Source organism: Taudactylus pleione, unplaced genomic scaffold (assembly GCF_031769625.1).
Source record: "Taudactylus pleione unplaced genomic scaffold, aTauple2 ptg000016l, whole genome shotgun sequence".
Lineage (NCBI taxonomy): Eukaryota > Metazoa > Chordata > Amphibia > Anura > Myobatrachidae > Taudactylus > Taudactylus pleione.
Window position 1 is genome coordinate 3,870,360 of NW_028284418.1, and position 17,943 is coordinate 3,888,302.

Sequence of the window (17,943 nt, forward strand, 5' to 3'; positions counted from 1 at the left end):
TCATTCCCAGACGCAAACCTCTATAATAGCTGATAAAACTACACTTGAATCACTCTGTCTACATCCTCACTCAACTAAGGGTCTTATTTCCACAATTTATCAATCATTAATCCAACATAATCAACCCGTAAAAGAAGCCCATGAGGAGGCCTGGGAGAGAGAGGCGGGCGAGATATTAACAACTGAGGAATGGTCAGATATAAGGAATGAGATTGCAAAGAGCTCTATTTCAGTCCGCATACAGGAAAACTCCTACAAAGTTTACTATAGATGGTACCTGGTCCCCACTCGACTTCATGCTATTTACCCCTCTTCCCCTAATTTGTGCTGGAGGCTCTGTGGCCAGGTGGGATCCATGCTGCATATCTGGTGGTCCTGTCCTAGTATTCAGAGGTATTGGGTGGATATACATAAATTGATTAAGGATGTAGTTGATATTCAAGTCCCAAATACTCCTTTATATACCCTCCTTTCTCGGCCTATTCCAAATACCACACGAGCCGAACTGAAATTAATCAAACATATATTGAATGCAGCTAAATGTACGATTGCCTCCCTTTGGAAGTCATCCACTCCCCCTTCTGTTTTAGCTACTATCAACGCCATATGGCACACCTATAAAATGGAACGAATTACAACTGTCCTACATGACACTCCAGATCACTTTGTTAAAACATGGTCCCCATGGACCGCACATTTTTCAGCTGAACCACCCCTGACAACGATTTAGCTCTGTCTTATTTGGACATAATTTGTCTCAGCGATTTTGCTCTCTAATTGACTGGTACCCCCCCCCCACCCTCTTCCCTTCTCTTTTTCCTAATTTTTACTATTCTGTATAACCTATTCTTTTGCATATTTGTATTCAATGTTTATATATATGTTTCTGTATCTATATATAATGTATTCCTTTTTTTGTGATATATCTTGTGATATATGTTTCTTAATTCTAATGTTATTGTAGGTCACAGAGTTTTTTCTGTGATTATGTTATTTTATTTTCTGTGTCAATTATGGTAATGTTACTATTTTAAATGGAATGGAATATAAAAAACCATTCAATAAAAATATTTCTCAAAAAAAAAAAAAGAAAATGTGAGAATTCAGCAGTAAAATCTTCCACGTTTTAAACTCGGCCAATGTAATAGGGTCCGGAAACATGCAACTCACATGTTTTTAGACTAATGTGAGGTTACTGCTAAACTCTCACATTTTCTAAACTCTCATTCTATTACATTTGGCCCTTATAATGTATTTAGCTTTAAATCATTCACAGCAGTCCATGCACCAGTGGGGCTTATACTCTAAAGCTGGGTACACATTAGATGATATGTGTACCCAGCGATGTGACCGGGGGTCCCAGCTGGTACACATTAGACGATCCGGTGCCCGACTGCCCGATATATCATTCCGCTGCATGGGGTCATCGGCTGCATCATTAGATTGAGCTGCATGTAGGGACGACCTGATGATGTGGCTGACGACTAAATGGGAGTGCACAACAGCCGACATAGTGGGTACACACTAGACGATTCTGACAATATGTCGGCCAGATCCGTCGGAGTTGGGCTTGTCGTCCAAGTAACCTTCTAATGTTTACCCAGCTTTACACCAAAAAACACAAGGGGCTTCATTTTGTCAGAAGACAATTAACTTAACACTAGGGGGTAAATTTACTAAGATGTGAGTTCTATTAAGAAATGATGTTGCACATAGCAACCAATCAGATTCCAGATATTATCTTCTAGAAGGTGCTAGATACATGAGAAGTAGAATCTGATTGATTGCTATTGGCAACATCACTTCTTAAATAGAACTCCCATCTTAGTAAATTTACCCCTAGGTCTTTGAAAGGAGGAAGTTGGAACAAGCATGGAGAAAACATACACACTCTACACAGATATGCACTATTCACAATTTTGACTAGTGAGCAGATCACAAAACTGAAACCAAAGTGGTCTTATAAACATTAGCCAAGCAAGAATGGTCTCAAGACAGCTGTCAACAGGACTAGCCCTGCATTGTACATACCATTGATAAGAATATTGACCACCATTGCCGAGTGTCATGGATTCGTTTGTAGGTGAAAGAAAGCACATATGTGAGAAGCACAGCTGCAGGCACATAGCCTATCAAGCAGAAGATCTGAAAGTAGAAGGAATGTTTCTCAAACACTCTCTGTGACAGACATTACAATGTAATGCAAGTTTGTTTTTTAATTCAATAGTGATTGAAAACATGCTACATGTGCAGTGTGACCAAAAGTTATCATGAGTACATGCTGGCTGCAGCCAATTGATTTGTATCTGACCCCTTCCATTTATATAATTCATGTTTGTTACTATCAGAAGCAATTATTACATAGCCTCAACCAACTATCTAACAACAAATTGCAAGATCTTGTGTCTTACCCAGTTATCAATTTTACCATAGGTAGTATATCTGCAATACATTAAACTATAGTCTACAAAAACTTACCAATGTAATAAATGTTCCAGCATATAGGTGAATCCCTTTGTTAAAGATAAACAAAGTTCCCAGCATAATGGTGAGGATCAGAAAAAACAAAGGCATATCTACTGCTGCTTGTCCAACCCAGTAAGCTGATTGGTACAGTCCGGACATCTTTAACTGAGTATATGCTTTCACCTTGTGTGGGAATAAATGGCTATGAGTTAATAATTCACATTTATGAAATACTTAAGCATTATACAAGCTACATTATATTTCTTCTACTTTGTATTCTTACTGAACTCTTCATTCATATTCATTTTAAATAATGCATATGCTGCAGAGCTATTATCATTAATCAAAACAAGGGTACTGCATTCAAACATTCCCAATAAATGTGTAAGTATATATGGTTCTTAAGAACCCAAGCACCAGTCTACTGTTTCTAGCTGTTCACAAAATATTTTATGTAAAAATCAATTGTAAAATCTGCCCTAAAAGAGGATGCTCTACAGTCCACTTACATATACATCTGATACTGCAGAAACAACTCTGTCTCCCTTATGAAATAAATGGCTGAAAGCTGCATACAAAAGTGCAATATATGTCTGAGTAAAGCAGCAAACACCAATCAGTATCTGCATTGCATTCACAATCAGCCAATCACAAACTGCTTCCTACTGCTGGTGATAATCATCATCATCATCAGCGCACTGGATCCTGAATATCTGCTAATAATGCATTTTCTCAGACCTATATGCACCTAGTTGCCTTTGCTGCACTTATATGTACTCACAGGGGCCCCACCCAATGGTGAAAAATGTATATAACACATGCAACTTTGACAAGGAAGATGGGCCCCCCTCAGCTCTGGGGCACATAGCAGCTGCACCCCTTACACCTAGGGTAATTACGCCCATGTGTATTCGGTCTATGTTAGAATGACTAATCCCTGCACTGTCTGCCTCTCCAGTTGCAGGATAGCATAAATGCAAGAAGCACACAAGTCTGCATACTGTATACATGTGCCTGTGTTTTGGGCATTGGCATAGCTATTTCACTCAAGATATGCTACACGAACTGGCAGAGTGTTACTCAGCATCTCCATCAATGCGCAATGGAAGCCAGCTTAGACGGATGAGGGAACGAGGGGTAACCATGTACATAAACTTTCATTTTTCTTACCTTATGATTATATGTGTTCTCCATTGCAAAATAAGGTAGCATGCCTGCAGATATAATTCCCAAGTAAATGACCAGAAAATACAGAGTGACTTTAAACGATATATCCAAATATTCCTGTTGAGACAATTATTACAATATAACCATAGCACACATTAGCAGTCCAACATTTGGGAACACAAAGTGCCCTGGTATCCTTCAGAACAGCAAACATCTACAGCACATGTTTTTGCTAATCAATAAAGTGTTTATATTAAAATAGAAATGAGACAAAACAAGATTATTACTTTACATGAATATGGAAAACAAACGACAGTTTCTGTAAACAATATATATACTATTACTCCATTGGATGAATAATATTATTCTCACTGCATAACAACTGGCATGTACTGTGGAGGCAGGGAGAACTCACCTGAGGAAATGGGCTGCTGGATACCTGGATGCTTTCATTCACATTAAGTTGCCTCAGCAGAGTGTTACTGATTGTATTAATGAGGACAGGCAGAGAGTGGACCATAGTGCTGTTAAACACGGCTTCATATGTGTAATACTAGAAGATACAGAAGCACAAACCAGTTCAGATACATGGGTCAGCCTCCCCCTAGATCAGGGGTGGGGAACCTTTTTTTTGCCAAGGGCCATTTTGATATATATAACATTATTCGTGGGCACGGTACAGGACACGCCCCCTCCATGTGACGTCACACGGGGAGCAGGGCAACAATTGCAGGTGATTACAGCAATGCCCGAAGCATCCTGAGCATGCTCCAGGGAGCTGTAAGGGCAGCGATGTGACCGTCAGGGGCATCTTAAGGACGCTCCAGGCGGCAATGCTGCATAGATTCTGGCTGCAGGGTGCCATTCTAAGAACCCTGATAGCCAGATGAGGTTAGCAGAAAAAAGCTCAGAGGGCCAGACCAAATGATTCCCCGGGCCTGAGGTTCCCCATCCCGGCCCTGGAGGAACACTTTTGATATTGTGAAATATATTCCTTAAAATCATTTAACGGTTAATCTTTCCAAACCTTAATTATTAAAAAAAAGTGTCTGAAATAGAAAAAAAATAGATTTTTTTGATACAAGTTACTGAAAGTGAATAAACACTGGAGCCAGAACCACCAATATTTTTGAGTGGAGCTACATGAGAAAAAAATAAAAACCACAATAATACTAACCATGTGCCACATGCTAGATCCACCAGGGTATTTAATAGCTCAAATGGTCTCACATTGCTCTACTTTGTATTATAACAGCTCATCTGTTCCAAACTGACTGAGGGGCATGCAGTGCTCCTGCCTGTGACTTCCCCTTGAGCTGAAAGTTTTTTTATTTCATTTAGTTGAACTGTGCCCAATTCTAAAAAATCTCTAATCATTGTATTTTTAAATATTACTAGACTCTACTCACACCCTCATACCTTTCCAGAACTTGTGACATCCAGAGCCCCATTGTGAGGAGAAACAGACATGTAGTCGCTTCCATTCATCTGTGCCACTTTAATCTTTTGTCCGTTCAGAATGTTAATTAGGTCGTCTATGCTGGCACCTAGGTACAAATAGGAAGATATAAATATACACATGCATCACATATGAAACCTGTTGTATACTCCGCCTGTACATACATACTAGCTGAAGTACCAGACCAGGTATTGCCCAGGTTTAAATCTTTAAGTTATTAAGTATTATTATGTGATGTCATCCAAATCCATCCAGTGGAAGGTCCAGAACAGGTTTCCCGGGCAAAGTTCTGCCCAGAGTACACAAATGGGAAGTCTGACCAGGACCACAAAACCCTAGTATGTCTTCTGGGATCCAATGTTACCATTCTGTGAAGTTTTTGTCCAAACCCATCCAGTGAAGGTCTTAGAACAGCCTCCTCGTGTCAATGTTCTGCCCAGTGTACACCAACGGGAGGTCCAGATTGGTGAGGTGAAATAAATGGCTGGAGAGGCACTGACTAGTATTAAAGCCAGATTTACAGATACATATATGAACCAGAGGGTTTATGTGGGCATTATACAAAGGTGCAGCAGTATATAGTGCTGGAAATTTGGTGTGTTTTGATCAGGGATGTGCGGAAAAGGTACACAGAGGAGGCAGTGCCTCGCCTGCCATACACTTTTTACTCCAGAATTTTGACTATAAAAATTATTAGAATAATACAAAGAAGATATTTATAAAATTTTCTTAACATTTTTCGTAATTACAATTTCTATAGTAAAAACTGTGCAGTATACCGAAGTATCACAGGAAAGGCTCTGCCTCACCTGACCGCACATCACTTGAGAGGTCAGACAGTGACCCTAACCCCCTAAAACCTGTCCAGGATCCAACTAGACCACCTCGCACTGGTTTCATCCTAGTAGGTGCAGAGGTGTCCAAATGCATAACCGAACAGACAAACAAACAGACCGATGAATTATATATATATAGGATGTCCTGATTACATTTTGTATTAAATGAAAAGTTGACCACACGGAGGTACCTGTTGTGTGTTGGGTGTTGATACACCACGTTTTTTGATGCTATACAAAGCCCTGTGAGTGCCACTACTTTGGATTTGCTTGTTCACTACCTTCATTGGAGGCACCCAGGCTGGATGTGACTTCTAAGCATTAAGTGCCAGCATACTTCTGTTTGCTATATATATATATATATATATATATATATAATCTTTGAGTTTACTACTCTGCAGCTTTTGAGCATTTATTACTTCTGAGTGCCGCTATCTTTGGCCATTGTGAATTCAGCTGTTGCTGCTGTAAGGGCACCAGGCACTGTTACAGACTCATATTTGGAGTGCCGGACTATATAAATTGTTTGCATATAGATAAATAAATAGTAAGAATGCAGATTAGTATTATAAAACATAATAATACATATTTAGTATCGTATGATATAACATGTTCTATATCTAAACTTTTCCAAATCGTTTTACAGGTTGAAAAATTGTAACGTGAACTCTAATATTTCTTGCAACCTTGAAAGTCTGATAAAAAATAAAAAACAACTAGCAGGGAAGCAGAAGTATTGCAGTATTTTGCCACTAAGCGCAACTTGCATACAGATTACCTGTAGAACTCTGTACCAATAGGCTTGTTAGATACTTCTGACTCTTCTGTCCTGGACGTAGAAAGTACAAGTCTGGGGACAGTTTGATAGGTACAGATGGTTTTTGGTTGTACCAATGTATAATATTTGTTGCTGCTTGGGCGGCTAGGAACAGAAACAGAAAAAGCGACCTGAAAGAAAATAAAAAGTTGTATTCAATGTGTGCGTGTCTCTGTTTGTTTCACTCTGTGTTTCCCCGAAGAACCTGATTTGATGAACAGCATTAGTTGTTAGAAGATTAACATTACGGCCTTTACTAAACATAAATGCAAAATGTGTCTGAAAAAAAAGTTGGCCGCAGAAGTGAAATGTGTCAAACTCTGAACAGGCAGCAAAGTACAACTCTCTCCCCATGTAAATAACTGGTACAAATTCACCAGGATATACAACATGATTTGTTGCTTACATGGGAGTACAAAAGATACTGAAAATCGCAATACAGAATACATGCACATTACATTACATGGCCGTATAGTGCAGACAGTCAGTAAGTAGCATCCTCAACTATAATACAGGTCTGCGATGAAAAATCTTTTTTAACGAATTTATGTGATACTTATAGATTTTTAGCTTCTGAACATGAAAATTACTCCTGATTTTGCATATCACATCACGTTTTTCTGCAAAATGTGTATTTATGAATAAGTAATTTTTTTCATATTCTTTAAAGTAATAAATGTATTTTGCCTACATTTATTATAAAACATTGTCTTAAATTTATTCAGTTGGTTGTATAGAACGTTACAATTCAGTTCTCGTCATAAAACTTCCCCCAGCCCAGTGCCAGGTCCACATGGGCCTGGAGCTGAAATTTACAAAGGGCCTAAACCCCATACTGTCTAAAGGAACATTGCACACACACAACAACTACAACTACAAGGTGAGCTGGCGAAGGAGGAACCAAATACAACAGATGCAACACAGTTTTGCCCTGTGCCGGTTCATTTTAACCCCTGCCTATGACCACATACACACTCATTACACACTACACTACACTACACAGTGAAGAACAGGGTGAACGGTTCCACCAAGACGTTAAAGATGTAGAAAGAAGATACCAGGGTTGTTGGGGCGTCAGCATGATGGCTGACTACTGCTGCATGATACACAGAGACGACACAGAAAAAGCTTATAAACGAAAAGCGACAAAATGAAGTTTGAAGACAAAAAAAACAAGATATTAACGATTTTTTCAATAATTATGGTTTTGTTTCTATTATTGTTTGATTTTATTGTTATTTTATTATGCAATTAAGACAAAAACACAGTGATATCATCTACACTTCTTCGTATTTCACAATAACTATGTCAAAAACAATTAAACTTCTTGTTTTTTCTTAAAAATGTATGTAACCCCCTTATAGGTAAATGTGATGTGAATTTTTTTATAAAAATTCTATTTCTTGATGTATACAGGAGTATAATTAAGAATATAAAAGTATTATTAAAAAAGCTTTCAATACCTTAAATTTCGCAGACCTGTGTAATTAAAGTAGCTAGTGACAACACTAATACACATATGGGCAGATATACTTTATTTGTGTAAAACAAGTATTCAATGCTGTGTACTTTGACTTTCTTCTTCAGGGTCCATAGGGCTCCACAGGGAGACAATGGGGTGTAGGTGGTACTTGGAGGACTGGACACCAACAGCAAAGTTTTTTCTGTTCCATGATGGTCCGGTCCTTCCCCCTATACCCCGCCCACAGCCTGAGGGCAACACAGTTTCATTGGTGTCTGGCAGGAGCTGGATCACCGTTATACAATGGGGCTGCTTTTAAGCAGCCCAAGATTTTTTTATGATTTATTTTTATTTTACTATAACAGAGCAAGCAGTGCTAGACAGTCCTCTGGACGTCTGCACTGCTGCTCCATCACTTCTCCGTGGCACTGCGACTCCAGCCACCGGCTAGGTACTCTCAGCGGGGCTCCGGGAGGCCTAACTAGCAGGGCTCCTTGGACCCCAGACTGCAGCCAGGACTCAAGGGGACAGGTAAGGCGGCACAGTCTTACCTCCGGTCTCAGGGGACAGCCCGGAAGTGCTGATGTAGACACCGGTTTGCCCGGGACTCCACTAGATCACCAGGGCATAAGTTTTACTGGCGCAGGGGACAGTTGAGGCCAGGGACCCGGTGGTTGATGTCAGCATAGGGGAGACGGTCCTCTTCCTGCGGCCCCTCCCCCAGCTCACGGCTCCATTCCACTGCGGTCTTGCTGCTCCTGAGCTGCTCCTCTCACCCTCCGTCCCCTCAGAAACTCACGGCGCCATTTTCTGCAACAGCCACAGGTCTCCGGGAACGCTCGGTCCAGTCTCCCTGTATACCTCGCCTAGGAGTCAGGTTATACAGTGCTATTTCCTACCAGCCACTGCGGTCTGTGTAGTTGAATTTAGTGCTCACTGCAGTTATATTGTATACTCTGCATTGGTGTGTTACATTGTGTGTTAGCGCTGCTGTCTGTTTATTTTTCATAACTGTCAGCTTATACCTTTCTTTCACTATAACCCTGGAATACTGAGGTATATGGGGGTTCACTGTACCTCACATCTACTTGTGAGGCCTGTCACATACTGTCTGTGTTGCGCACTGCAATGTGCCATACTGTACATATATCTGTGTTGCACACTGTACTGTGCCTGATTGTGTGCTATACTATCCATGCAGCTATGTCTAGCAAAGGCAAAAGTAACAAGCAGGCTACAGCTCCCACTCTGGTTTCTTGTAAGTCCTGTTTAGCTTCAGAGGATCTAATTTAAGATGGTCTATGTGTATCTTGTTATAAGGCACCTGGCCCATCGGCCCCTGCAGCCTCTCCTCAGGACCCACCCCGGGCTTCTTTTTCACAGGTGTTGGCAAAAATTGCGGACCACCTAGCGGTCCCTGTGGTAGCTCACCAATGGAATGGCCACAACAGGTACTCCCTGCAAAGCTAGTGCCTCCTTTGCCTCCTCCATGGGTAGACATACTTTCTACCTCTAGTGCAGAGTCTGGCGGCTACCTCTACCGTCTTTCAACAAATGTTGAAAAAGGAGAGACCCTTACCTAGTAAAACTACTAAGCGTGCTGTGTTATCTTCCCAGTCCACCTAGCTATCAGATTCTCAGATATCATCTGGAGAGGCAGAAGACGCAGACCTCTCTCACTCTGACTCCCCCTCTGGAGAGGAGGAGCCTCCCTGTAAATTGAATATACCTGCAAAATCAATTCTTCAAGTAGAAGATATAGAACCCAATCCTAAGGCAAAAGAGCCACTCTTTAAACAACAAAAGGTAGTTGTGCCAGACTTTCCTCACTCTGATAATGAGTGAAGCATGGAATACACCAAATAAAAAGTTTCAGCTGCCTAAATGCTTTATTTCTTTTTACCCTCTTCCTCTGATTGCACTAAATGGAAAGTTCCCCTGCAGTAGATTCCCACATGACACGCCTGGTTAAGAACTCTACCTTACCTATCCATAAAACAACCTCCTTGACACGCTGGGGCACTAGGAAGACCTCTGTTGAGGTTGAGAATCTGGGGGTTAGGATAACCTGTGAGGTAAATTACAGGAAGATAATGACTAAGGGCCTGATTCAGAGCCGGACGCTCTGACCAGAGCGCTCGTTCTGAATCAGGGCCTTCCTCCATTAAAATGGAGCGTCCTTCTGGACGCTCGTATAGCTGTGGGTCACCACCCACAGCATATACGAGCGTCCATGAAGATGGTCGCGATGGTCTTGACCATCGCGACCATCGGACTTGCGAGGGAAACCCTGCGGTCGGGTTTCCCAGCCACAAGCCCTGGAGTGATTTTGGCTCTATCAGAGCCAAAATCACTCCCACTGACATCACTAGTGATGTCAGTGGGGCCGGCTTCAGACGGTAGGCGTTCCCGTGGGAACGCCTCCGTCTGGCAGGCACGCCCCCGGCACGCCCCCACCAAAGGGGGCGTGCTGTCAATCAACATCGACAGCACGCCCCCTTTGGTGCGAGACCCGGAGCGATGGGAAGCCCGTCGCTTGCCGGGTCTCGCGCATGCGCACGACGGAGCTCCCTCCGTCGTGCGCATGCACAGTGGGGAACAGCGACCGACTTGCGAGCGTACTGCCGCTCGCGAGTGGGTCTGAATGACCCCCTAAGTCTTCTAATTGCGACCAAACCCAGGTTTGGCTAGACCTACCCAGAGGCGCGGAGTCTAACCCACTTGGTAGTCTTCTCCAGTGACCCATCCAGTCGGGATTTGGGTTTTGCTGCACCAAGTGGGCAGGTTGCGGCTCTCTGGATAGGTACCTGGGAGTGGCAGAAGACCGGATCTATATTAAATTAATCGAGTATAAACTAATACTAAAACACTGGAGTTGAACTGAATATGGGAACACTGTAGATGAGCTGAATACTTGAATACTGGTGATGAACGGAATACTTGAACACTGGTGATGAACTTGAGAATGCTTGAACACTGGTGATGAAGTAAATAAATACTCACACATATCGAACAGATTTACTCTCCCGGTGCAAATTACGAAAGTGTAACTTGGCTACGGTAGCAATTTGCTGCCTCCACAGTGCTTTGCCACTCACTGTACAGGTGTCCGAGTCTGGCAGTGCCAGTAACCCCATGTCAATGTCCTCTGTGGATTTCCACTTCTTGTCGTCTTCTATCCTCTGAGTGAAAATATTATGATCTGTGAAGATAAACCGTAAAATGTTGAAACAAGAGGAAAAACTTTGACATGACTGCATATGATTTTATATCATTACTGTTAATGTTGTAGATACATGCCCTGAAGTGGAGGGCATACATTAAACAGAGACATGCCAGGTAGGAAACTTAATACAGACATAAAAACAAAGGAGAGCCCTGGTCTTCAGGGACTGTTCAATCTAATGGTTTAACAAAAGTCTTTGTTAGTCAATGAGACTTTGGGGTAAATTTACTAAAGTGAGAGTTTTTAGAAGTGAGTTTTAAGAGATGTTGCACATAGCAACCAATCAGATTCTACTTAACATTTAACTAGCACCTTCTAGAAGATAATAGCTAGAATTTGATTGGTTGCTATGGGCAACATCTCTTTCAAAACTCACTTCTAAAAACTCTCACTTTAGTAAATTTACCCCTTTTGAAACACTTAAAAACAATTGCCATTCATAGCATATGTACACCAGGACATTCCAACATTTTCAAGTTGTTCGCCGTAAGAGTGGGTGGTCTGCCTGCATCCCGCCCACTTCCTAGTGAAGTGGGCAGGAAGAGGAGGATAATGCAGTGAATTGCAGATCTATGCAGAGGTCATGGATCCAATATGGCATGATTCATTGAGAATCGCATCACTTTGGTCCCACACCCTCTTTATAGAGACACATTATCATGTCACACAGAGGGTGGGGCCTAATAGGGAGACATACCGCGCCCACCCCAATGCATTATTAGCCACAACGCCAATAGAGGCTATTCCTGGAAAGGAGACAGTGAAAGTCGATTCCTCCACTTGTGGGTTATGATTTAATAAATGGGTCTTTATGACTATCTGGAGAAATAATTATCTATTAAGCATGGTCTTTAGTTTATTAGTAACTATTTTTTTGGCCTCTTGTGGGCTCAATAATTAATCCAACTACCTTTGTATTGTAATTTTTGTAATGTGACAACATAGGGCTAGATCACACAAAACCAATCTATAAGGATCAAATCACTGTTCCAATTTTACCTGTCTGGTCAACGTCAGTCTCTGTTTCCAGTTTGAAGAAGACATCTTCCAATGTGGTGATGGAAACGCCATAAGTCACAACATCTAAACTGCAATCATTATCCAGGCCAGAAAGTAATCCTAGAAAACAAGCAGACTGTATTCTTAACAAACCACTGATCCAATATTTTCGAAAGAATCAATAACTTCTATATATAATGCTGTGATATATTATGTAGGCCTGTACATTGAAGGGATCAGGATACCAACAATTTACATTTAAGGACAGTAAAAAAGAGAAAGAGATAGAAAGTGATTCACAATCTAAGAGGTGTGAGGAATGTTTAATTATAATAATGTTATTTATATAGCACTTTTTGCCCAACAGGACTCAAAGCAGAGGCATATTTAAAATGGGTGCAGGATGTGCGGCGCACACGGGCCCCCGGATCCATGGGAGGTCCGCACCGCGCACCCATATTATCTAAAACTTACCTCTCCAAGGTACCGCGTCGTGTCTCTCAGCGCTGCTCAAATCGCAGGAAAATGGCAGCCGTGGGCATTTTTCCACCGTTTTGCGCATAGTGAGGAAATCACTGGGAAAATGGAGGGCACGTCATTTCCCGGGCGATCTGCACATGCGCCGTAAACTCTAGTGCCCAGAGTCTACTGATTCTGTGGCGGCCGGCCAGCCGCGCCAGTCGGCGGCCGGGGTGAGAGGAGGGGGCCGGTGACGGGGGATGCTCACAGGCCCCCTCCTCTCTAAAGACGCCCATGACCCAAAGTGCTTTACATCTGCCTTTACAGCACAAAATAAGCTTAACATGGGACAGTAGTGAGATGCTTGGGTGAACAGGGGAGTCTTGAGTCTATTTTTGAAGGACTCTAGAATGGAGCCTTCTCTAACTATGTGAGATAACGAGTTCCATAGAGTCGGAGACACATAGCTGAAAGCTTGACCCCCAAATTAAATCCGGGAGACTCTAGGTACTGTTAATAGTGCTTCATCAATGGATTGCAGCAATCAAGTGGGACAGTAAGGGATCAGAAGCTGCTTCAAGTACCTTGGGCCCTGGTCATATAGGGCTTTGAAAGTCTGTAAGCCAATCTTGAAAATTATCTGACATCTTACAGGCAGCCAGTGAAGTGAGTAGAGAATGGATGTTATGTGGCTGGAACGGGGCTGGTTGGTTAATAGCCTGGCAGCTGCATTTTGAACCATCTGCAAGCTTTGCAATTCTTTAGCTGGGAAACCAAGGTAGAGGGTATTGCAGTAGTCTAGGCATGATGATATACAGTAAATGCATGTATAACTTTAGGCAGAACTTCTGAAGGAATGAAGTGTTTGATCCAGGCTACGTTCCTCAGATGTTAGAATGAGGATTTGATTGTGGCTGATAACTGATGTTTAAGTGTCAAGCCACTATCCAGGACAACACCAATATTCCGCACATATTCAGTGTTTTGTAATTCTGATCCCCCAAGCGTGTCCTGTTGGCTGGCCATGCTGTGACCTATCATCAGGACCTCTGTTTTATCAGGGTTCTTTCGCAGCCAACTGGCACTTATCCACTCCTGGAGTTCAACTAGGCAGCCATTTAGGGTTGGTATTGGGTTCTCAGTAGCAAAGGACAGGTACAGTTGTGTATCATCTGCATAGTACTGGTAGACCAGACCATGACGTCTGATTATTTCACCCAGTGGTAGCACGTTTTATCAGGGTTCTTTCGCAGCCAACTGGCACTTATCCACTCCTGGAGTTCAGCTAGACAGCCATTTAGGGTTGGTATTGGGTTCTCAGTAGCAAAGGACAGGTACAGTTGTGTATCATCTGCATAATACTGGTAGACCAGACCATGACGTCTGATTATTTCACCCAGTGGTAGCACGTGTACTGCAAAAAGCATGGGAGATAGTATAGAACCCTGTAGGACACCACATGGAAGTGGCACTGGTGATGAAGAGCTTACTCCAGAAGAAACTCTCTGACACCTACCGGTGAGAAATGATTGAAACAGCTAAGGACTACGCCATCCAGTCCACAGACATTCTTTAGGCACTCATTTAGAATCCCATGGTCCATGGTAACAAAAGATGCAGAGAGATCCAGAGGGATTAAGATTGAAAAATCACTTCTGTCTCTTGCTGTCAGAAGATCATTAAGCAGACATACCAGGGCTGTTTAAGTGCTATGTATACTCCTGAATCCTGACTGGAAGGGATCATAAATATCATGGGTTGACAGGCGGGTTTCTAGATGAGTTGCCACCACTTTCTCAATAACCTTTCCTAGAAAAGGAAGGTTTGATACCAGTCTGTAGTTGGACATGCAGTCGGCGTCTAGATTTAAATTTTTTAAGAAGTGGTCTAACAATTGCTTCGTTTAGTGATTCAGGAAAAATACCTGTCTGCAAAGCTCTTAGAACTATTTTTGCAAATGCAGGGCAAATCATGTCCATACATCCTATTACAGGTTGAGTCTCCCATATCCAAAATGCTTGGGAACAGGGGTATTTTGGATAACAGAATATTCCGTATTTTGGAATATTTGCATACCATAATGAAATATCTTTGGAATGGGACCTAAATATACACTCAGAATGCATTTATGTGTTATATACACCTTATACACACAGCCTGCAGGTAATTTTATACAGTATTTCAATAATTTTGTGGCTCAAGCAAAGTTTGTGTACAGAAAAGAAATTCATTTATGTTTCATATACACCTTATACACACAGCCTGAAGGTAATTTTATACAATATTTTTAATAATTTGTGTCTTAGACAAAGTTTGTGTACATTGAACCATCAAAAATCAAAGGTTTCTCAGTCATGGCAAAGTAATTCCGTATTTCGAAATATTTGGATATGGGAGATTCAACCTGTAGAAGCTTGGTTGAGGCAGGGTTCAGATCACAGATGGTGGGACGCAACATTCGGTTAGTTTTAGCAATGTCTTTTACACCATGTTAAAGCTGTTCCATGGAGACAGATGGCTTACCATGGCAGGTTTGGTAGTATGGCACTCCTTTAATGGCGCTGTAGGTATTCCAGCCCAGATGGAAGATACTTTGAGCAAAATTTACTAAGCGGCGGGTTCTAAACCTCGGCGGTTTTGTGTTAGTTTCATGGCGGGTTCTAAACCCCGGGGGTTTGGTGGCGGTTTGGCGGTGGTTTCTAAATGACAGCCCTGTTCTATTCTATTCTAAAATATGTTTTGATGGCGGTTTTGCAGCAGCTTTGGCATTAGTAAATCTACAGATATCAAAACCGCCACCAAACCGCTGGGGTTTGGAATCCACCGCTTAGTAAATTTTGCCCTTTATCTGCAAAGAGTTTTGCAAACTCATTGCATCTTGACTGTGAGAGGAATATATCAGGCTGCAGGCATGCTTGTTTGCAAAGCATCTCCTCTGTAAGGAAAAGCAGAGCTGGCCTAATGTTTGCTGCTACGATCTCAATTGAAAGGAAATCTGTTTTCTTAAGGGTGATTGTTGATTGATATTCTCCAATATGTTTGATTAGTTTTAACTTATCCTCTACCAGGTTTGTCTTCCTCCATCACCTTTTAAATCCATGCCCCTTTTTCTTGAGTTCACTAACACTGCTGTCAATCCAAGGGGATTAATTCATGACGTTTAAGAATAAAATTTGTAGCTGTTGGTAGGGATACGTGTTCATGAATACAGGTACTGTGCTACAGTAATACCTGGCTCCAGGTGTGGCAACACTAGGATGCCATACTATTAACATTAAAGAATAAACCTGAAAGGGATAGGGATGAAATGCGCTCAATAGTGGTCAATCTAAATTGTACTATTTATATTGGAAATCAACCTGAATGTCTAAAATAATAATAAAGCACAATAATAATATTATAATGACTATTTTAATGACTATTTTATTTTCTAAATGCCCTTAATTAAAAAATGCACTGCACTCGTAGTGCTAGTGAATATAATCAATTGAATGAAACAGTATATGGTCATAAAAATGAATAACTGTCATGTAAAATCACTGCGGGGGGTCAGCTGTTCTTGGAGGGATCAGCTCTCCATATGGTCTCTGCTTTAGGCTTGTACCATATGTTCCCCAGGAAACTGCTGTGCAGTTGTCAGTGAATCACAGGTATATAAAATGTTAGTAAGTCCATAGTATCAAATGGCTAGTGTCTGTCAATACACCACTACGGGGGGTCAGCTTTTCACTGAGGGATCAGCTCTCCGTATGGTCTCTGCTGCTGCTTATACCATACGTTCCCCAGGAGGCCGCTATGCGGTCGTCAGTGGGAGACAGAGAAATAGTAAATCAGTTAATCCCCCCTATAATAAATTCAGGTGGGATGTTGGTAGATGAGCGGCGTCCCGCATATAAATTCTCTTACTTGGTCTAATGGTCTCAGTGTCTTACATATATATGTCTTCCTCATATGTAGAGGAGTAATGACAATCAAATGGCCACAACTGGATTTGTGGAATAGTCCCAATGACAAGTGTACTTAGTGCAACAAGTGCTGTAAATGTCTTGAAAATGGGCAGACAATCCGCTGCACCTTTACCTTTCCCTTGAATGTCCGGCTATACTTCTCTTCCTCCACCCGGCTAAACTCCGGTGGTTTCTAGCGTGAAGCCATATGTCATGAATGTCTGCCACTAATGTGGTACCTGCATCGTGGAGACTTGTCGAGATCTCTCTGTAATCCTGGTTAGATCGGCGTTCTAGGCTGGCTTCACATCCGTCTGTGTCTGCACTGCTGTTCAGCTCCGAGAGCCCGCTCACGCTGCTGCTTCTTCGTGTGGCCACTTCCTCGTGTGTCAATATGCAAATGGGGGTTCCCAACACGTATCGGCCTCTGAATGGCCTTCCTCAGGGGGGTGTGTGTCAATAGGTCTCTGCTCAGCGTGCTCATATATACCGTGGTCTCTGATCTCATAGGTGCCTCTGGAACTTAATGCAATTAACCTAATAAAGTGTGTGAACGCTATTTACATAAATATGGATGCATGGGTGTTGCATCTGCATCAAAATAAAAAATATATAGATCTCTAATAAGCCACTGCGTATCTTTATCTTAAATAAAAAACGGAAAAAAAGAGAAAATTAAATATAATGATGGTAATTGGGAGCAATCTATTAATCAATTTTGATAAAATAGTAACCTCTATGGATTAATTGGTGATCTGCATTCCAAAGGTGAAAAATGTTAACTCTGTAGTATCAAGTAATACTAATAGTTCTCGCCAGTATATTTTATATAGGTTATGTATGTAATGTAATTATGCACTGTCACTCTCGCCAGTATATTTTATATTGGTTATGTATGTAAAGTAATTATGCACTGTCACTCTCGCCAGTATATTTTATATTGGTTGTGTATGTAATGTAATGTAGTTATGTACTGTCACTCTCGCCAGATTATTTTATATTGGTTATGTATGTAATGTAATTATGCACTGTCACTCTCGCCAGTATATGTTATATTGGTTATGTATGTAATGTAACGTAGTTATGCACTGTCACTCTCGCCAGT

At 41.6% G+C, this 17,943-nt stretch overlaps 1 protein-coding gene across 1 annotated transcript in view; it reads right to left on the minus strand.

Annotated features, from left to right (window-relative positions):
• The window catches only part of ABCA5 (ATP binding cassette subfamily A member 5), a 242,453-nt gene that overhangs the window by 74,318 nt on the left and 150,192 nt on the right, over positions 1-17,943 (minus strand). Inside the window, exons 18-25 of the mRNA XM_088474514.1 lie at positions 12,433-12,552; positions 11,211-11,409; positions 6,707-6,876; positions 5,053-5,180; positions 4,049-4,186; positions 3,637-3,750; positions 2,479-2,649; positions 2,032-2,145 (exon numbers count right to left, since the gene is read on the minus strand). Coding sequence (XP_088330640.1) covers positions 2,032-2,145; positions 2,479-2,649; positions 3,637-3,750; positions 4,049-4,186; positions 5,053-5,180; positions 6,707-6,876; positions 11,211-11,409; positions 12,433-12,552 — 1,154 coding nt within the window. The remainder of the gene's footprint in view (positions 1-2,031; positions 2,146-2,478; positions 2,650-3,636; positions 3,751-4,048; positions 4,187-5,052; positions 5,181-6,706; positions 6,877-11,210; positions 11,410-12,432; positions 12,553-17,943) is intronic.